The sequence below is a fragment of the Coprinopsis cinerea genome (genome assembly GCF_000182895.1).
Source record: "Coprinopsis cinerea okayama7#130 chromosome 5 map unlocalized cont3.5, whole genome shotgun sequence".
Taxonomy (NCBI): domain Eukaryota; kingdom Fungi; phylum Basidiomycota; class Agaricomycetes; order Agaricales; family Psathyrellaceae; genus Coprinopsis; species Coprinopsis cinerea.
Genome location: NW_003307540.1, coordinates 2,789,118 through 2,805,666, shown reverse-complemented (window position 1 = coordinate 2,805,666; position 16,549 = coordinate 2,789,118). Strand labels below are relative to the sequence as shown.

Below are 16,549 nucleotides of genomic sequence, written 5' to 3'. Positions count from 1 at the left end.
AATTTGCTGACTTTGACATTCAACTCGAAGCTCCGAGCTAGCAATAAATACCTACAATGGAGCGCTTGCCTTCTTGACTCTTTACCACTACCATCCCTCACGTCCAAGAATGAACCTTACACCACAGCTCGCGTCTTTCTCCATCCCAGCAATCGACAATGAACCTATGGTGCGTTTTCTGGTCAATATTGGGAGAAGAAGCTTAGACTGAAGCACTTGTCATAGAAATCTTATGCACCTGGCTCTCCTGAGCGTCAGGCTTTGCAGGCAGCCATCCGGCAGATGGAGCAGGAGCTGCCTTTCGAGGTTCCATGCATCGTGAACGGACAAGAAGTGAGACCCGACATCATCGCTCATCGTCGTCAATGTTCAGTGTGCGCTTACCGTCACACGTCTAGGTCCGAACTGGAAAGCTTGCGAAGCAACCTCTACCACACGACCACGCCAAACACCTATGCCAATACCACGAGGCCGACGAGGTCACTGCCGCCAAAGCTATCGAAGGAGCGTTGGCCGCCAAGGCCGAATGGGAAGCTATGCCCTGGAATGATAGGGCTGCTATCTTCTTGAAGGCGGCAGACCTCGTTAGCCAGAAGTATAGGTACAAGCTTATGGCTGCGACGATCCTCGGTCAGGGAAAGAATGCATGGCAGGCTGAGATTGATGCTGCCGCTGAGGTATGTTCCTTCCGGAACGGTGATGGCTCGAAGGGCGCTCATACTTGATGTGATTGTAGCTCGCCGACTTCCTTCGATTTGGTGTGAAGTATGTGGAAGAGCTGTATGCTCAACAGCCACCAAAGAACGCGCAGGGGTCATGGAAGTGAGTCGCGTTCTTCTGTGTGATGCTTACCTGGTACTTATTCGCATCCAAGTCGTGTTGAATACCGGGCACTCGAAGGATTTGTCCTCGCTGTTTCTCCTTTCAACTTTACCGCCATTGGTGGAAACCTTCCTGGAGGTCGGTATTTCCTTCGTCCGTCCTAAGATTCCTCGTTCTAAATACGTCATTGATACTAGCCCCCGCACTCGTCGGCAACGTCGTCGTCTGGAAGCCTGCACCGGCTGCAACTTATTCCAACTACCTCGTCTACCAAATCCTCGCCGAGGCTGGTGTACCACCTGGCGTCATCCAGTTCGTCCCTGGCCCACCAGCCGAAGTCGTGGCACAAGCCATCGGCCACCGTGAATTCTCCGCTCTGCACTTCACTGGCAGCACCTTTGTGTTCAAGAAACTATGGAAGGACATCGCTATGAACTTGGACAAGTATAGAGGCTATCCTAGGATTGTGGGCGAGACGGGAGGCAAGAACTTCCATTTGGTTCATAAGAGTGCGGAAGTGAGGAACGCGGTTCTCCAGAGCGTGCGAGCTGGATTCGAGTATCAGGGTGAGTCTCTATACCCTACCCATCTTTGTTCGATGATTAGCTAACGTTACGATAGGCCAGAAATGTTCGGCACTTTCACGACTCTATGTCTCAAGATCTGTTTGGGAGAACGGATTCAAGGACCAGTTCTTAGGCGAGGTCGCGAAGATCAAGGTCGGACCACCTCAAGACTTTGGTAACTTTATGGGTCCTGTCATGTAAGACTAAGACACTAGTTGGTTTTCTATATGTGGTGCAGATGCTTATTCTCTACCTAGTGGTCGATCGGCTTACGACAAGATTCTGGGATACATCCAGAAAGCTAAGGATGCTGGTGGAGAGGTCCTGATTGGAGGCACTGGTAAGCTTCGTTTTCGTCGAAGTTCGTCCCACCCTTGCTCATGGTTTTGTCCAGGCGATGACTCCAAGGGATACTTCATCCAACCAACTGTCATCCTCACCAAGGATCCCAAGTCGGTCACGATGGTGGAGGAGATTTTCGGGCCCGTGATCACTGTCTTCGTGTATGAGGACGATGACTTTGAGAAGACCCTCGAGTTGATTGATACCACCACGGACTACGCCTTGACTGGTGCAATGTAAGTTTGTCCCTGCACTACCATTCCATTCCAGACACTAATACCATTCCCCTTTCCAGCTTCTCGCAAGACCGCAAGGTCCTCATCTCCGCTACCAACAAGCTCAGAAACTCTGCTGGCAACGTGTACTACAACGAGAAATGCACAGGGGCCGTGGTCGGGCAGCAGCCGTTCGGCGGTGGACGGGCGAGCGGGACGAACGATAAAGCTGGGAGCATTAATTTGTTCTATAGGTTCGTCAGTCCCAGGAGTATCAAGGAGAACTTCGTGGGGCTTGAGGACTTCCAGTATCCTTCCAACTTGGTGTAGTGGGATGAATGTTGCGATTGGACTCCGACTCGTGATTGGACTCTGGACTGTGGACTCCGATTTTGAATTCTTTGCATCGTTGGTTATGTTGTATAGTAGATATCCATTCCCCATCCAAGTGTACAATTGCCAATAGAACTCTATATTCAGAACTACTCAGATAATGTCTAGCTTAGACCATCCGTCGCGCTGGGAAACGAGAGAGGAAGATAAGAGCTTAGTGCTTCAGGTTTTACGTTCCTTGCCCATCCCCAGAGGATTGCTGATTTGCAATCTGTCCAAGGCGAGACGAAAGTCCCAGCGTTCCTCGACTCGGGCGTTTTCCGACTCGGAGATGTTCACATTGGCACCTGGAATGGCATGAAATCGGAATGTTGTGTGGCCTGGTCCAGCGAGAGCTGGTCGTAATGCTGCACAGTGAGGGGTCCATTTTCTGAAGGTGTTTATTCCCAATCCCGCCTGAGAGAATCGATAGAGTCAGTCGTGGCTCGTCCCTCGCGTCGAAGGCTCGAGTCATCCATGTCCCCACAGAATGGAGCATGCCCTGAGGGACCACGAGAAGCAGCTGTTTTCCCTGGTATCACTTGCCGAAGCTTGAGGGCCCTTCCAAGGTGAGGATTTCAGTGCCAGTCATGGATGGTTACAGATTGTAAAACGTCGTCATCCGTGGATAGGCGATAGTACGATCTATGGTGGCATCCTCGGTCTCATGGTACATAACCTAGGCCCAAGTACTAGTCATTGGACATGGATGAGGTCGTCGAGCTCGAGCGAGAAGGGGAAAGTACGCCAATATCAGTGCGTGGCAGATGCGAGCCAGTCGGCGCTGTTATTGATCTCAAGTTACATCCTGAGGAAAAGCAATTTCATGATCAGCCGCCAGATCAAAGCCAAAAGAAAGAGGTTGCGGAACCGACAGTGCGCCCAAGTCAGATCGAGAAGTTGAAGTTTTCACACCTCAAGTCAGATGAGAGTCGTGGGCGGTGACGGTGACTAGGTAACGTATCGCAACAGCACCAGAGTCGCAAGCGGTGCCACTACTGCCTCCAGAGCCAATGAGCGTCCGTAGTAGCTAGCCCATCCTCCAAGGACGTCCAATCGATAATGCACGCTGCATGCCCTTATTCAGTTTCGAACTCTGTCCAAAAGGAAAAGTAAGAGTGTGGAGGTGACTTGGGGAAAATAGGTGGATAGGGGCAAACGCGGTGCGTGGGATTGTGGCGGTACGGTATAAAGAGGCACGAGGAGCGCGTGCCGGGACTAATTTGACTCGTCCGTCGTTGACCCTAAACCAATCCATTGCCACAAATCTTCTGCTCATCGACGACGACAATGGCCACGACATCACCCCCCGTCGACACCGACTTTGCCAACATGCCTCCTCGGACGGCAGATCTCGAGGAGACATGGGCATATCTCAACGGTGGTGTCGAACACATCATGACCAATTTCGAGCTTGGTCTGTCTTTCAAAGGCTACACAAGCTTGTATTCAACCGTCTATAACTACTGCACATCTACCAAGATGCACGGAAAGCTAGATGGGAACCGCAGTGAGTTGGTTTTTTGCACTCGATCAGCCTCAGGGCTAACACCACGTTTTTTCTTCTCCCCAGCGGGCGCCAATTTGGTGGGATCAGACCTTTACAGCAAGTTGAGCACCTACTTTGTGAACCATTTCAAGGGCATGCTCGAGGTTCGTATTGCTCCTCGTGTTTCATCGATCACAGGCTAACCAGTGGCCACCCTGCAGAAAGCCGCGACGCTCGAGGACATGGATCTACTGCGGTATTACGCCAGCGAGTGGGACCGGTACACACGAGGCGCAAATTATCTAAATCGCCTGTTCACATACCTCAATCGATACTGGGTGAAGCGAGAGCGGGATGAAGGCAAGAAGGGCGTGTATCAAGTGTATACGGTGCGCCCACGTTTCCTTGGCTTTTTCGCGCCTCTTCGTCTGACCATCTTTCTTCCAGCTCGCTCTCTCACAATGGCGGAATCATTTCTTCATGCACATCCAAAAAGACAATTCGAAACTTTCCAACGCCGTATTGAAGCTCATCACCCAGCAGCGGAATGGTGAAATCGTCGATCAGGGTCTGATCAAGAAGGTCGTCGATTCGTTCGTCTCTCTGGGTCTGGACAACGCCGACCCCAACAAAGAGTGCCTGGATATCTACAAGGAACAATTCGAGGTCGCTTTCCTTGCAGCAACCGAGGCTTACTACAAGCAAGAGTCTGAAGCCTTCCTCGCCGCCCATTCTGTTTCGGATTACCTGAAGAAAGCTGAGGATCGTCTACGAGAGGAAGAGAACAGGGTTGAGCGGTACTTGCATAACAAGACCCGCAAGGAACTCGTGAGCAAGTGCGAGCATGTCCTCATCCGAGAGCACTCAGAGTTGATGTGGGAGAGCTTCCAAAGCCTCCTCGATTTCGACAAGGATGAGGATCTGCAACGGATGTATGCTTTGCTTTCACGCATTCCCGAGGGTCTTGAACCCCTTCGCAAACGCTTCGAGGGCCACGTCAAGGCAGCTGGCCTGTCGGCCATCGGGAGGCTCATTGGAGAGGGTGGTGCCAATGTGGATTCCCTCGATGCCAAGGCTTACGTGGACGCATTGTTGGAGGTGCACCACAAGAACTCGGAGACGGTTGCTCGCAGCTTTAAGAGTGAAGCTGGTTTCGCTGCAAGTCTCGATAAGGCTTGCAGAGAGTTTGTCAACCGCAATGCGGCTACTGGCTCGTCATCAACGAAATCGCCTGAACTCATCGCCAAGCATGCCGATATGTTGTTGCGGAAGAACAACAAGATGGCTGAGGAGGGTGATTTGGAGGGTGCTTTGAACCGAGTGGTGCGTTGCTTCTGCTGTCCCATCTATAGCGGTTGATGACTAAGTCCTACTCCTTAGATGATTCTCTTCAAGTACTTGGAAGACAAGGACGTTTTCCAGACTTTCTATACTACCAAGCTTTCCAAGCGACTGATCCATGGCGTCTCTGCTTCCGACGAAGCTGAAGCCAGCATGATCTCGAAGCTGAAGGAAGCCTGCGGTTTCGAGTACACCAACAAGCTCCAGCGCATGTTCACTGGTAAGCACATCAACTAGAGATTTTCGTTTCCCAAAGCTAATCTATCGCGTTAGACATGAGCCTGAGCAAGGATCTCACAGACGCCTTCAAGGAGCGTCAACAACACGCCGAGGACACCGACATCACCTTCACCGTCATGGTCCTCGGTACCAATTTCTGGCCTCTCAACCCTCCCACCCACGAATTCATCATCCCACAAGAAATCACCCCCACCTACGAGCGCTTCCAACGCTTCTACCAAAACAAACACTCTGGTCGTAAACTCACCTGGCTGTGGAACTACTCCAAGAACGAACTCCGCACCAACTACACGAACCAGAAGTACATCCTCATGACGAGTTCTTATCAGATGGCTGTGCTTATGCAGTACAACCGGAATGACACCTTGTCTTTGGATGAGCTTGTTGCTGCGACCTCGATCTCGAAGGAGATTTTGACGCAGGTGCTGGCGGTGCTTGTCAAGGCTAAGGTCTTGATCAACGAGGAGCCCGAGCAGTACGATCTTAACCCTGGTAAGTCTTTCTCCTAGGCTCCTAGGCCATGCATCGGTGATCGATACTGAAGGTTTTTTTTCCCGACAGGCTTCAAGTCGAAGAAGATTCGTGTCAACCTCAACTTGCCCATCAGGGCTGAGGTCAAGGCTGAGTCCTCGGATGTCCTCAAGGCTGTCGATGAAGATCGTAAATATGTCATTCAAGCTACCATTGTTCGGTTAGTGCCCCTCTCCGTACTGCCTTCTGCTCAAGCTGACATGAACACTTTTGTAGTATCATGAAAGCTAGGAAGACCATGAAGAACCAGGCCTTGATCCAGGAGGTCATCTCCCAGATCACACAGCGTTTCGCTCCCAAGATTCCCGACATCAAGAAGGTTAGTTTTCCATTCCGTTCCGTACTACATGACGTGCCCACATGTATCATCAGGCCATCGAGACCCTCTTGGAGAAGGAATACATCGAGAGAGTGGAAGGCTCCAAGGACACCTTCGCTTACGTCGCCTAATTTGCTATCCCAATCATATCTTCCTACTCAATCCTTGCATTCGCCATCATTGCATTTTTCTTCATCCACAAACGCTAGGTCATCCAGCTATTTTCTTCTTGCTCCTACTTTTGTTGCTTCTTTCGTGTCTGTATACCATAGAAACTTGTACAAGCAAATCTTTCTTAATGACAACCATGATTCCAAATGCCATGGCGAGATTTTCGGAAGGTGCAAAGCATTGTGATAGATCGGTGTAACGTATGGTCGTGCAGCACAGTCTTATACGGTGACACTGGGCTCGATCTCTCCGAGCAACATGGTTCCATCCTTGCTGCCGGTAAGGACTGGAAGAGAGTCAGACGTGACAAGGGAGTAATCACGCGAGGAAACGTACTGATAGGTTCCTTTGGGTGGAAATCGACAGAGGTGACAGTTCCTTTGTGGCCGGGAAGCTATCCAAAGAGTTGATGTTGGGCCCTGGTGAACAACGCGTGCTACGCACCTTGTAAAGGATTTTGCTACTCTCAACCTCCCAAATGCAGACCATACGATCAGCTCCCCCAACAGCGACCCTCTTGCCACCGTCTTCTTTGCTCCACGCGCCGCGCAATAACGTGTTCTCGAATCCAGCAGGCGCGCCGTGTAGGATTCTATGTATCCGTGTCGCGGAGGGTGAAAATGGCCGTACGTCGTGGATGATAGTCTGGGACGACAACGAAGGTGCAAGGAGGTAGTTGCCATCCGGCGAAAGCGAGAGCGAAGTGGGCGTATCGGTATGACCCGTCAAGGAATACACCTGTTCCTGCTTCCTCAAATCGTATACGTGGACTTCATTATCAATCGCCCCGACATACACACTGGCCCCGTCCGCACTCCAACACACCGCCGTCACCGGGCATCCCACTTCCAACGTTGCAACGGGGAATTTTCCAGCTTCGTCCCCTCCTTCCCAGATCTTGACTGTGCCGTCGTCAGAGCCTGTGGCGACGAGTTCGATGCCGGCGCCTCCTGCCATGGTGCGGTCGACTGAGTTGATAATCTCGCGGTGGGCGCGTATGCGGCGAACTTTTTGGCCAGTTGTGACGTCGGTGATGGTGAGTGTGCGGTCTGCTGAGATGCTGTAGAGGAGTTGGGAGTAAAGAGACCATTGGAGGTCGAGAATGGGTGCTTTGGCGTGGCTGGAGAGGAGACCGTAGTTTGTGTTGGGTGGGTATGTTCGCCAGAGTGCTATATAGAGTCCTGTTCAGCTTCAAGAGACATTTGGGAATGAATTATAGGCGCGACGTACAGATACTGCGATCGCTCGAGCATGCTGCAATGTTTTGGCCTGAAGGGTCGAATCTGCAGCTCAAGATTTCTGCCTGTGGTGTTCAGAGATCAATACGCAGCTCTAATCCATTTAATAGACATATATACTCACCGAATGAGCTCCTGATAAACTGACAATAGGCGCCTCAAGGTTACTCGTCCGTTGGACAGTTCGAATTAGACCCTTATTCCGTTCGTCGTTTGTGCTGGAGATTGCAATTTGGTTTGACGGAGGGGGCGTTGCTCTGGCCTTCTTGATAAGTGCACCTGCATTTGATGGTGGTGGTGAAAGACTTCGTTTCGACATGGTTGGTTTGAAAGCCTGAATCCGGGGTTGGACGACGTGAACTCCGTGTTGAACGTCGGTGGAACCAATTTTGTGCGCGTCGTTTGGCGGTCGGCGGCCATTCCTAACACCAACAAACACGCCGCCCGAGTCGGAAGGAGCCCCTTTTCTGCATGTTGCGCGCTCAGGCGGCGAGACGTTGTGAATCAATGCCATTCGGTATGCTGCGTCCTCAGTACGTCTAGAGATTTAGTCCTCCCTATGTCATCATCGTTACAGTCGTCTTCATCGTCATCCGCATCCCAAGCAGCATTACCGACTGATCCACGTCGCCGTTCACGAGTTATATTTATCGCAGCGTATAATATCCAGATCGTCAGAGTACCGCACAAATGCTGCCGGAGGCTAATAGTTCCTTCAATAGGCTATGGTCTGGTCATTATATGCTGGTTGAGTCATATTTCAATCTTCATCGTCATCATCTGACTCGTCGTCGACATACAGACAATCCTCTACTTCGCCAACGGTAACATTCTCCACAATCTCCCTCAACCGTCCCATCCACGGTTCATCCAGACTCAGACACTGCCAATCGAAATCGATTCTCTGAATACCGGCCTGGGCGACTATCCTTGCTCGAGCCTCCAGAACGTCGAGGAGTTCGTCGAAGATACAGACACCGTTCGCGTATTCCCCTCCAAGGTCGACATTCCTGACCACGATACGCGTCAAACAGGGAAGCCGCGTCAAGTGGCATTGTTGCTGGTTCGTCCGTCTGGCTGAAAGGGCTTGGTCACCTTCCAGATAGGTGAGCAATGAGATAGCATCGGTCTGTCCGCGCAAGTCGAGTTCCTCCGCCTTGGGAAAGGAGTCGAAAAACGGGTTAATCTCGACTGGAAATTTGCCTCTGAGCACAAGAGAGTGGGTATCAGCATCGGGGAAGAGAGTGGAGAGAGTGGGAATAGGGTCAAGGTCTTCTAGCCATAGGCTGAAATAGTCTTCCTCGGTGTGCGCCTTGACGAAAAGTGCATCGCCATAATCACCTTGCTGAAGGATGACAATCGGGGGATTGAGGAGCAGGGCACGACCGGAACCTGCAATCGGAGGAAGCCAGACCGAGGAGAAAGCTGACGCATATGCTGCAAAGGAGGATTCATCCATTGTGTCCGTGATGTGTGTTCTTAAATCGATACCCTGACATGGAATTCGGATGGATTGGAGCAATGCGGTACATGCCGATTTGGTGGCGGTAACGTCGAGAAAAGCTATGCTTGCGAGTTCGATGGTCTGAGGCAGCGGTACTAACATTGCAGAGTCGAAGGTGGTCGGCGGAAGTTCGAGGGTCAATGCGGAAAGGCTGGGTAGTTTCCCGAGAGCGAGAAGAGATTCGCGGATAGAGGCACCGGGCCCCGCGTTGGTACGATAGTAGAGGGTGAGTTCCGTGACATTCATGAATAAAGACGGGTCCCTGGGTAAGGAGCCATTGAACAGGATCAGTTCCTGCACGTTGGAAGCATCGCCGTTAAGGAAGGTTTCGGGGAAGACATCGACGTGGGCAGAACCATTGACGATCCGGAGTTTCTTCAGAAGCGGCGTTGGAGATGCCATGGTGGCCAAGAAGACGTCGATCTGGTCCCCCCTCCCAGCTATATCAACTTCTCTCAGCCTCCAAGTCTGCTTGAGCGCACGACACAGCTCTGCTTGGACTTCAGGGAGGCGAGGCCTGCCTGTGTAATAAAGATCAGGGATTTCGATCGTCAAAGGTGTCTCTTGAGACCTCTTCAGCCAGGTACTGAGCCAGGAAGGTCCCATGCGGTCGGGGTCGTAGATTGTCGACCAAAAATTGGGATAATTAAGAGCCACGGTTCGCCATCTTCTGGATACATGCGTCACAGCGATCCATGGTTTGGGACCTTTGGGCCGCTCCCTCCATATCTGCGCGCAAAGCATGAAAATCTCGCAAAGAATTTCGTCGGGAACACGCGACACCGGGGAGAGGCCGTTTCGATCCTCACAAAGCTGGCGTATTTGCTCCTGGAGCAGGGCCTTCTGTATTCGCAGGTGACCTATCTTCTGGTCTAGGAGATCCCTGGATGCTTCGGGATCGAGGGACATTTTGCTGTTGAGCGGGGTTCCGGAATCCTTTTTGCATGTCGAGAACGAGTCAGTGGTTCTACCATGAAAAGAAGAACTGGCTGTAACGTACTGCTCAGCTTAGACAGCCCCTGCGGACCGAATGGGCTCGTATTTCCGCGACTGCGCTCGCTCTGTGGTAGCAGTGGATGGATATATAAAGAGGAAGAACGAGCTATCAAGGGACCGGAAAACCGGTACAATGTCGATTTGAGCCGAGTGCGCCAGTGACCCGCTGTGTTCACTTTATTGTCATAAGCCAGCACGGCCGTGTGGCGAAATGGCATCGCGTCTGACTACGAAACGCGAATCAGGAGATTGTAGGTTCGACCCCTACCTCGGTCATCTTTTTATCTTTTTTTCGAAATCGTGGTCATCCATCAAATCTTGAGGCAGGGCAATCATATTGCTGTTTTTGGATCTCTTCTCTTTTGACCTTTACGTTCGTGTTGCCTCGTGGCCCTTCAAAATCAAAATCCTCAAAATGGACTACATAGCGACACTTCCTTTGCCCTTTGTTCGTTCCCAACGCTCGCGTGCCATCGACTGACGAAAAAAAAAAACCATTGCGTTAATTCCAAAGCCCTGCCCACGTCGCCTGGTAGGTTTAATACGGACAGATCACGACGATTGGCTAATGATTCGAAGTGAAAGCCAGGTTCAGCGCTTCAATGGACACAACTCCCGTTGTAGAGAAATCGATCGTTATCTCCCACAATGGCGGGCGTGGCCGTGGTAGAGGGCGAGGACGTGGGCTTGGAAGCGGTAGAGGTGGATACTCTGGCGACTCGCGTCGACAATCCGATGAGCCAGAAGCTCCCAGGGTACTCCATCCTCTCCAAAACCACCTCCGAAAACCCTTCTTCGATACGCGTCGCGATTGGGGGGAGCAATGGCAGGAGTGGGATGTTTTGTTTTATGAAGAAAGAGAACGACTGAGAAAGGAATGGCTGAAGGAACAGCGGGACTCGAGACTGGAGAGCGAGGGATTAGTCGTTCGCGATGAAGATCGTGCCGAATTGACAGAAACTTCCAACAAGGGCACTGCGTCAAGCGTAACGTCGATTCCAGTGGAAGGAGACGCGAGCGATGCCCCGTCTCGTCCTCACCGCGTTGCATTGGACGTATACCAAACACAGAAGACTCCTTTCTTTGATCTTCTGCACTTTGCAGCGTCCGACTTCAAAAGGAATCGACCATGGCCACCGATCAATCCCAATCTCAAATACGCCGATCCAGAAGGAGCTGAGGACAAAGTTCTGCTTGGTTGGATCTGGGACCAGGTAGGAAGACATTCGCATGTTGACCAAGGCTTCTTCTCACCTTCGTGTCGCAGTTCCGCCTTTACTTTGCGCTACTGGGTTCAACTCCCGTTTGGAATTGGATTGAACCCGGTTCCGAAAGTACCGAGGATGTGCAGGATCGTACTCAAGAGCCCTCTCGCTGGGGAGGCATTTCCGACGATGAAGATGAAGTCAAAGTGTTGCCGGACGTTAATAACAAGCCACTCCAGCCCCGTCGTCCCTACGCCCTTCTCAACTATGTGCCGTTCACGATCACCGAGCAGGCTCAGCTCGACGCCCTTCTTGCCCTTTCGCGTTTTCAAAAGGCCTGTCGCTTGTTCCGAAGCGTCTTTGACATCGAGAAGAGCGTGAAAATATTTCTTAGCTCATATGCGTACGAAAATGAGTTGGCGGCGTCGCGGTGTGTTGTCGGGAATGGGAAGATTGGGAAAGTGGTCAAGAGCTGGTTGAGGTTTCTGCTAGAAGGTGCTGGGGTTACAGACGAAGCCACGGAAGAAGGGCAGGCGGACCTACCAACAATCGTCACGGACGAGCAGCGCGTACCCATCCCAACTATCCCGCCCATCTTGGACGACCTGACAATGCTCAAGAGCCTCAATAGTCAGCGATTACTCGACACGTTCCACGCCTTGGTTGCTGAAATGAAGGCTGTTCCCGGTCAGATCACACCGGAGGACTCTTCACAGCCGCCCTATGTCGTCCTACCCCTCAGGTCGGCTGTTCGTCGTGCGATTGACGTGGCTGATCAGTCTGTGTTCGAACTTGTGGTACCGCACGCAGCCAAAACGGTGTTCCCGGGTAAACTGGGTGGGTGGTGCGCTGAGAAGTGGGGTTTGGCGAAATGGAACGAGAGGCAAGACGAGCTTGGAGATGGGGAGTTGGCAACGAAGGAATCCCTCGACTTTCGGCAGGAGGGGTTGGAGGAAGGGTCAACGTGTCATGCGGTCTACTTTGGACCTATTCCACCTCCCGGTTTCGAAGTGAACCAACACAATATCACTGTCAAGATTGTGAAAGAGGATGATGATCTTCCGAACGAAGCTGACCTGGTTGAAGAGGTCTTCGACCGAGAAACAGACAGCAATGAATCAGTTCGCTCGGTCGTTTCAGCCCAGTCATCCGACTCCGACCGCCCTTCTGAAGACATCACGTCGTCCCCACCCACATCCGTGAGCCTCACATCGCCTGGCGCGGAGGAATGGCTCTCAACACCCTACTCCATCCCTGATGAGGTCGAAGGATTGTTGTCGCGCGATGGAGGGGGCGTAAGAGTGAAACAGAGAAACGCCAGGAGGATTGCGAAGATCGAGCGAGGCGACTATCGACACCAGATGCCGGACGGTTCAGGAACTGCGAGGGACGTGTTGGTAGGTCGATACGCACGCATCGTCCTTGAGCCATGGTTGGACTGGAAGCACAACTCCTTCCAAGACATCGTGGGCGGTGGACGGTTGGAGGTGGACGGAATTGAAGTTGAAGAACTTGGAGAAGTTGATCTGAGGTTGGAGGATATCGTGATCCTTGTCGAGGAGAATGTTTTGGACGTGTCTGGTCTTCGAGAGGGGATGGGGATGATGGGAACGTGGGGCAAGCTTGAAGTTGAGTTGGGCGACACTTCGGGTGGAAAACAAGATAACGAAGTGGCCCAGCCCCTCCACTTTTGGTACGTTGAGCGGCTGGATATGGCTACTCCCAGTTACTGGGTGAACAATGATCGAAACGACGATGATGTTTGAGATGCTTCTTGTACACTGCCGTTCAGTCTCTTCAATATACAAGGTTCTCTCACCGAATCTGTGACCCTTTACAGGATGTGTATACGACTGGTAATCCTTTGAGCACACCAACAATCGACGACAAGCGCCAAAAATAGCCGCCCTAATAGTAAAAAGCTGACCAATGGTGGCGGTGTGCACAGCCACTGGGACAGCGCCCCAAGGAGATCAACATCGTGTTCTTGACTCGGAACTCCATCCTGTTGCGCGTCGTTTGCATTATCTGGCCCAGGAATGCTGTAAAAACCACCCGTTAGGCACTCGATAATGCTCGTGAGTCGCCCATTGCCCCAGGCTCTTATTAAAACTCACCGAATCTTGAAGAAATAATACCATCTCCATCAAATCTTCAAGTTGGACATTGGAAGAGCTGGTGAGTAGTTTACTGCCCACAAAAAACATGTACAGGGCCATTTAAGCTGTGGTATAGGAAGCCATATACCCTTTTACTGAAACAGACAACACTTTCGCCTCCCATTGTCGATGTTCGTGCTCATTTTATTGAGCTACGTTCTGTTCCCCACCTCTGCCACACCGGTTCCGACGCCGCAAGCCGACAACGCTGGAGGGTCATCTCGACCGTCTGACTCATCGAATACGACGCCGCCTTCAGCGCCCTACCCAAACTTGGATCTCTTCCTCTCGAGAACGTTCTTTAGTTGTCTTGCCACAGTTCTCGCTTGCCTCTGGATTTCTGTGCACCCAAACGCGCCGTCACCCCAAGATTCTTCGTGGAGGAGGCTTAGAAGGAGGGTGGAAGTGGTGCTATGGGCTCTGATCGTTCCGGAGTTGGTGGTGTGTTGGTCGGTTCGGCAATGGGTTGGGGCCAGAAACCTTAAAGAACGATACCGTGGTGAGTACCACTGCCTTTTCCTAGCAGCATTTTACTCACTGGCGTTAGTGTATGGCTGGTCAATGACTCATGCCCACTTTCTACAGATGGGAGGCTGGGTGGTCGTCCGACCGTGGCCTTCTCCCTTCCCTTCACCGCTACTCCTCGAGTCACCTGCTAACAGTGGCCGCCTCGACGATCCGCTCTCCTCTTCCTTCCGCGCTCGACAGGTTCTCTCACCGCCTCTCCTCGACAAACTCCTCACACTGGATTCCAAACCTCTGAGCGTTCGAAGCATTACACCACCCCTTCAAGTCATCCGCAATCACTCGTCCGCGGACGCCATCGTAACTGCCTTCGCTCTCCTCCAAACACTCTGGTTCATCTGCCAAGGAATAGCTAAAGCTGTAGTCTCGGGAACCAAGGGCAACGTCCACATCCGATTTCTGCGAATCGAGCTCGTCACCGCGAGCTACATCGTGATGTGTTTGATCATGTACGTATTGTGGTGGGACAAGCCGATGGATGTGAGAGTTTTAAGGGAGGTGGTGTTGGATCTAGATAGGGATGCGCAGCTGGAGAGGGAGTGGAGGATTCTGGACGCGATGCGGAGACTTCCACCTGACGACGAGAAGGAGGAAGAGGAGGCTGAACGCGAAGGGGAGGGTGGGGAGGATGAGAAAAACGAAAGATCGGACGAAGCGAGTATGATTCGCTCCGAGTCTTCTTACGGTGAGGAGTTACCTCTGGCACCCAACCCTGGTGAAGACGGTGCGCCAACCCCTGAAAATCCGATTGTGGACGAGAAGCTACCTCTCTCCCCTGATGCTGCCCAGAAGTCCCAGAAGTCGGAGGGATCTTCAGACACGACCGCTCGGGAAGAGGGATCTGTGACTGAGGGACCAAATGATCTCAAATCGTCCTCAACAGATGTAGCAAACCCGGACACCGATGTTCACGAGCCCTCACTCAAATCCAGCGCTTCCCATCAAGAGCACGCAGATACGAATTCCGTCAACAAGCTACCCCAGTCGTCTTCAATATCTTCGCGGCGGTCAAGTCGATCGTCTTCGGCATCATCGTTCAGAACAGCGAACCGGTCAGAGCAACAAGAGATCGTGGAGGTCCCCCGAAGTCGAAGACCATCCATACGGACAACTCGCAGCACAGGGTTCTCTGTTCTTTCGCGCGGTCGTGCGGACACCCTCGACGAACCTTGGTTCCCTCGACCAGCGCAGCCCAATCGTCCTCCCGAACCTCAGTATGATACATGTCATCCTTCAGCTGCCGATCGCCTAGTTGGAACGCGTCGTCAATGGCGCCAAGATGTTGCAGGGCAGAGGTCTGCATCTAGAACCTCCGTCAACTCGATTGCAAGCTACTCTGCTGAAAGTACCATCTTCGAATCCATGTGGGACTCTACGAGAACGAGCTATTTCGCAGAGAAGACTGGCCTTGACTGGTTCCTGAACCGGTGTGGTGTGATATTGGTCGGGAAATGGGGACGGAAAGGGCATAGGAATGCAGTAGAGCAAGAGGACAAACATCTCGGGAAGCTCTGGATGCCACCTTCGTATGCAGGCGAATTGGTCGACCAACCTCAAGACCAACTCGCCCCAAAATGGACGAAGGAAAAGCTCGACAAATTCCATGCCAAAGTGGCTCGCCTGCGTGATCGTGTACCAACGTTCTATGCGTCGACGAGTGCAAGTGTGCATGACGACCGGTTATTCAAGCTGATGGCGGGCGGGTTGGGGATGTTGTTTGGTGCCATCCATCTTATCGGTTGGGATGCATCGTGGAACTTGCCACTCCACTCCTCCCTGAATCTTGACTCTTCCACCGAGCGGACATTCACCATCTTGTGGAGGGTCTCGGCTATGATTGCGACTGTTACTCCCCTCTTCACCATTCTCGCGTTATTCAGATTGTCTGAGGAAGAGACAGAAACGTCAGAGTCGTCCATTCAATACATGCTTATGGAGATCATGGTCTTCCCTCTTACCCTTCTTTACATCCCCGCTAGGTTGCTGCTGATGGTCTTGACCATAGCGGAGATTGTCCGCATTGGAGAAGAATGGGACACTGTCATACAAGCAGCAGGGCCTTTGGTGGGCGAATGGGGGGAAGGTGGTGTCCTCCGTTGGACTAGATTTATACCGCATTTCCAGTAGTACTTAACTTATTATCTCATCGTGTACGCTCATATTTGTTGTTGCCTGACTGTTCCAGTTGTTCTCATGCCGCACATGTACATACCTGCACATTTTTTGTTTTGCTTTCTCGCTTTGCTAAGATGCTTGCTACTGATTTTTCACATTTCTACCACTACTAGCTACTCTTTACATCTTGTAATGACAACTTGCGCATTGCTTCATACATACTACTGCACTGGAAGGGAACCCTAACCCGGAACCCAAGGGCCAAGATGCGGTTCGGCAGCTCCTTGACCCCGGACAACTCTCTTGAAAATCCAGTACCCCGCATTCAAGGTTACCAACTAGTTTTTCGAACAGGTAAGATTATTTATCGAAGACAATGGTCTACTGCTGCTGACTGTT

At 51.9% G+C, this 16,549-nt stretch overlaps 6 protein-coding genes and 1 non-coding gene across 7 annotated transcripts; 5 read left to right on the top strand and 2 right to left on the bottom strand.

The window, feature by feature from the left end:
- Positions 1-109: 109 nt before the first annotated feature.
- On the top strand, positions 110-2,454 carry CC1G_10646 (delta-1-pyrroline-5-carboxylate dehydrogenase; the record flags this gene model as incomplete). Its single annotated transcript, XM_001839029.2, has 10 exons — positions 110-169; positions 226-333; positions 399-677; positions 737-822; positions 875-960; positions 1,020-1,388; positions 1,444-1,585; positions 1,646-1,728; positions 1,783-1,966; positions 2,026-2,454. 10 exons carry the CDS (start codon positions 110-112, stop codon positions 2,273-2,275), a joined length of 1,647 nt encoding a protein of 548 aa, XP_001839081.1. The 3' UTR covers positions 2,276-2,454.
- Positions 2,455-3,559: 1,105 nt separating this feature from the next.
- On the top strand, positions 3,560-6,368 carry CC1G_10644 (ubiquitin-protein ligase; the record flags this gene model as incomplete). The annotated part of the gene is made up of 9 exons (XM_001839027.2): positions 3,560-3,827; positions 3,891-3,970; positions 4,028-4,195; positions 4,254-5,129; positions 5,187-5,367; positions 5,421-5,879; positions 5,949-6,078; positions 6,135-6,237; positions 6,291-6,368. The coding sequence occupies exons 1-9, from the start codon at positions 3,608-3,610 to the stop codon at positions 6,366-6,368; spliced, it is 2,295 nt and encodes a 764-aa protein (XP_001839079.1). The 5' UTR covers positions 3,560-3,607.
- A 261-nt stretch (positions 6,369-6,629) lies between these two features.
- CC1G_10643 (U5 snRNP complex subunit) lies at positions 6,630-7,965 on the bottom strand (the record flags this gene model as incomplete). The annotated part of the gene is made up of 5 exons (XM_001839026.1): positions 6,630-6,694; positions 6,745-6,802; positions 6,853-7,577; positions 7,639-7,711; positions 7,771-7,965. 5 exons carry the CDS (start codon positions 7,963-7,965, stop codon positions 6,630-6,632), a joined length of 1,116 nt encoding a protein of 371 aa, XP_001839078.1.
- A 441-nt stretch (positions 7,966-8,406) lies between these two features.
- CC1G_10642 (hypothetical protein) lies at positions 8,407-10,223 on the bottom strand (the record flags this gene model as incomplete). Its single annotated transcript, XM_001839025.2, has 2 exons — positions 10,151-10,223; positions 8,407-10,086 (listed from the first exon to the last, which is right to left on the bottom strand). The coding sequence occupies exon 2, from the start codon at positions 10,057-10,059 to the stop codon at positions 8,407-8,409; it is 1,653 nt and encodes a 550-aa protein (XP_001839077.1). The 5' UTR covers positions 10,060-10,086; positions 10,151-10,223.
- A 120-nt stretch (positions 10,224-10,343) lies between these two features.
- CC1G_20120 lies at positions 10,344-10,422 on the top strand. The gene has a single exon. It is a non-coding gene; the product is annotated as a tRNA-Arg (tRNA).
- Positions 10,423-10,748: 326 nt separating this feature from the next.
- On the top strand, positions 10,749-13,117 carry CC1G_10641 (hypothetical protein; the record flags this gene model as incomplete). Its single annotated transcript, XM_001839024.1, has 2 exons — positions 10,749-11,360; positions 11,414-13,117. 2 exons carry the CDS (start codon positions 10,749-10,751, stop codon positions 13,115-13,117), a joined length of 2,316 nt encoding a protein of 771 aa, XP_001839076.1.
- A 522-nt stretch (positions 13,118-13,639) lies between these two features.
- On the top strand, positions 13,640-16,162 carry CC1G_10640 (hypothetical protein; the record flags this gene model as incomplete). The annotated part of the gene is made up of 2 exons (XM_001839023.1): positions 13,640-14,009; positions 14,058-16,162. 2 exons carry the CDS (start codon positions 13,640-13,642, stop codon positions 16,160-16,162), a joined length of 2,475 nt encoding a protein of 824 aa, XP_001839075.1.
- Positions 16,163-16,549: the final 387 nt, after the last annotated feature.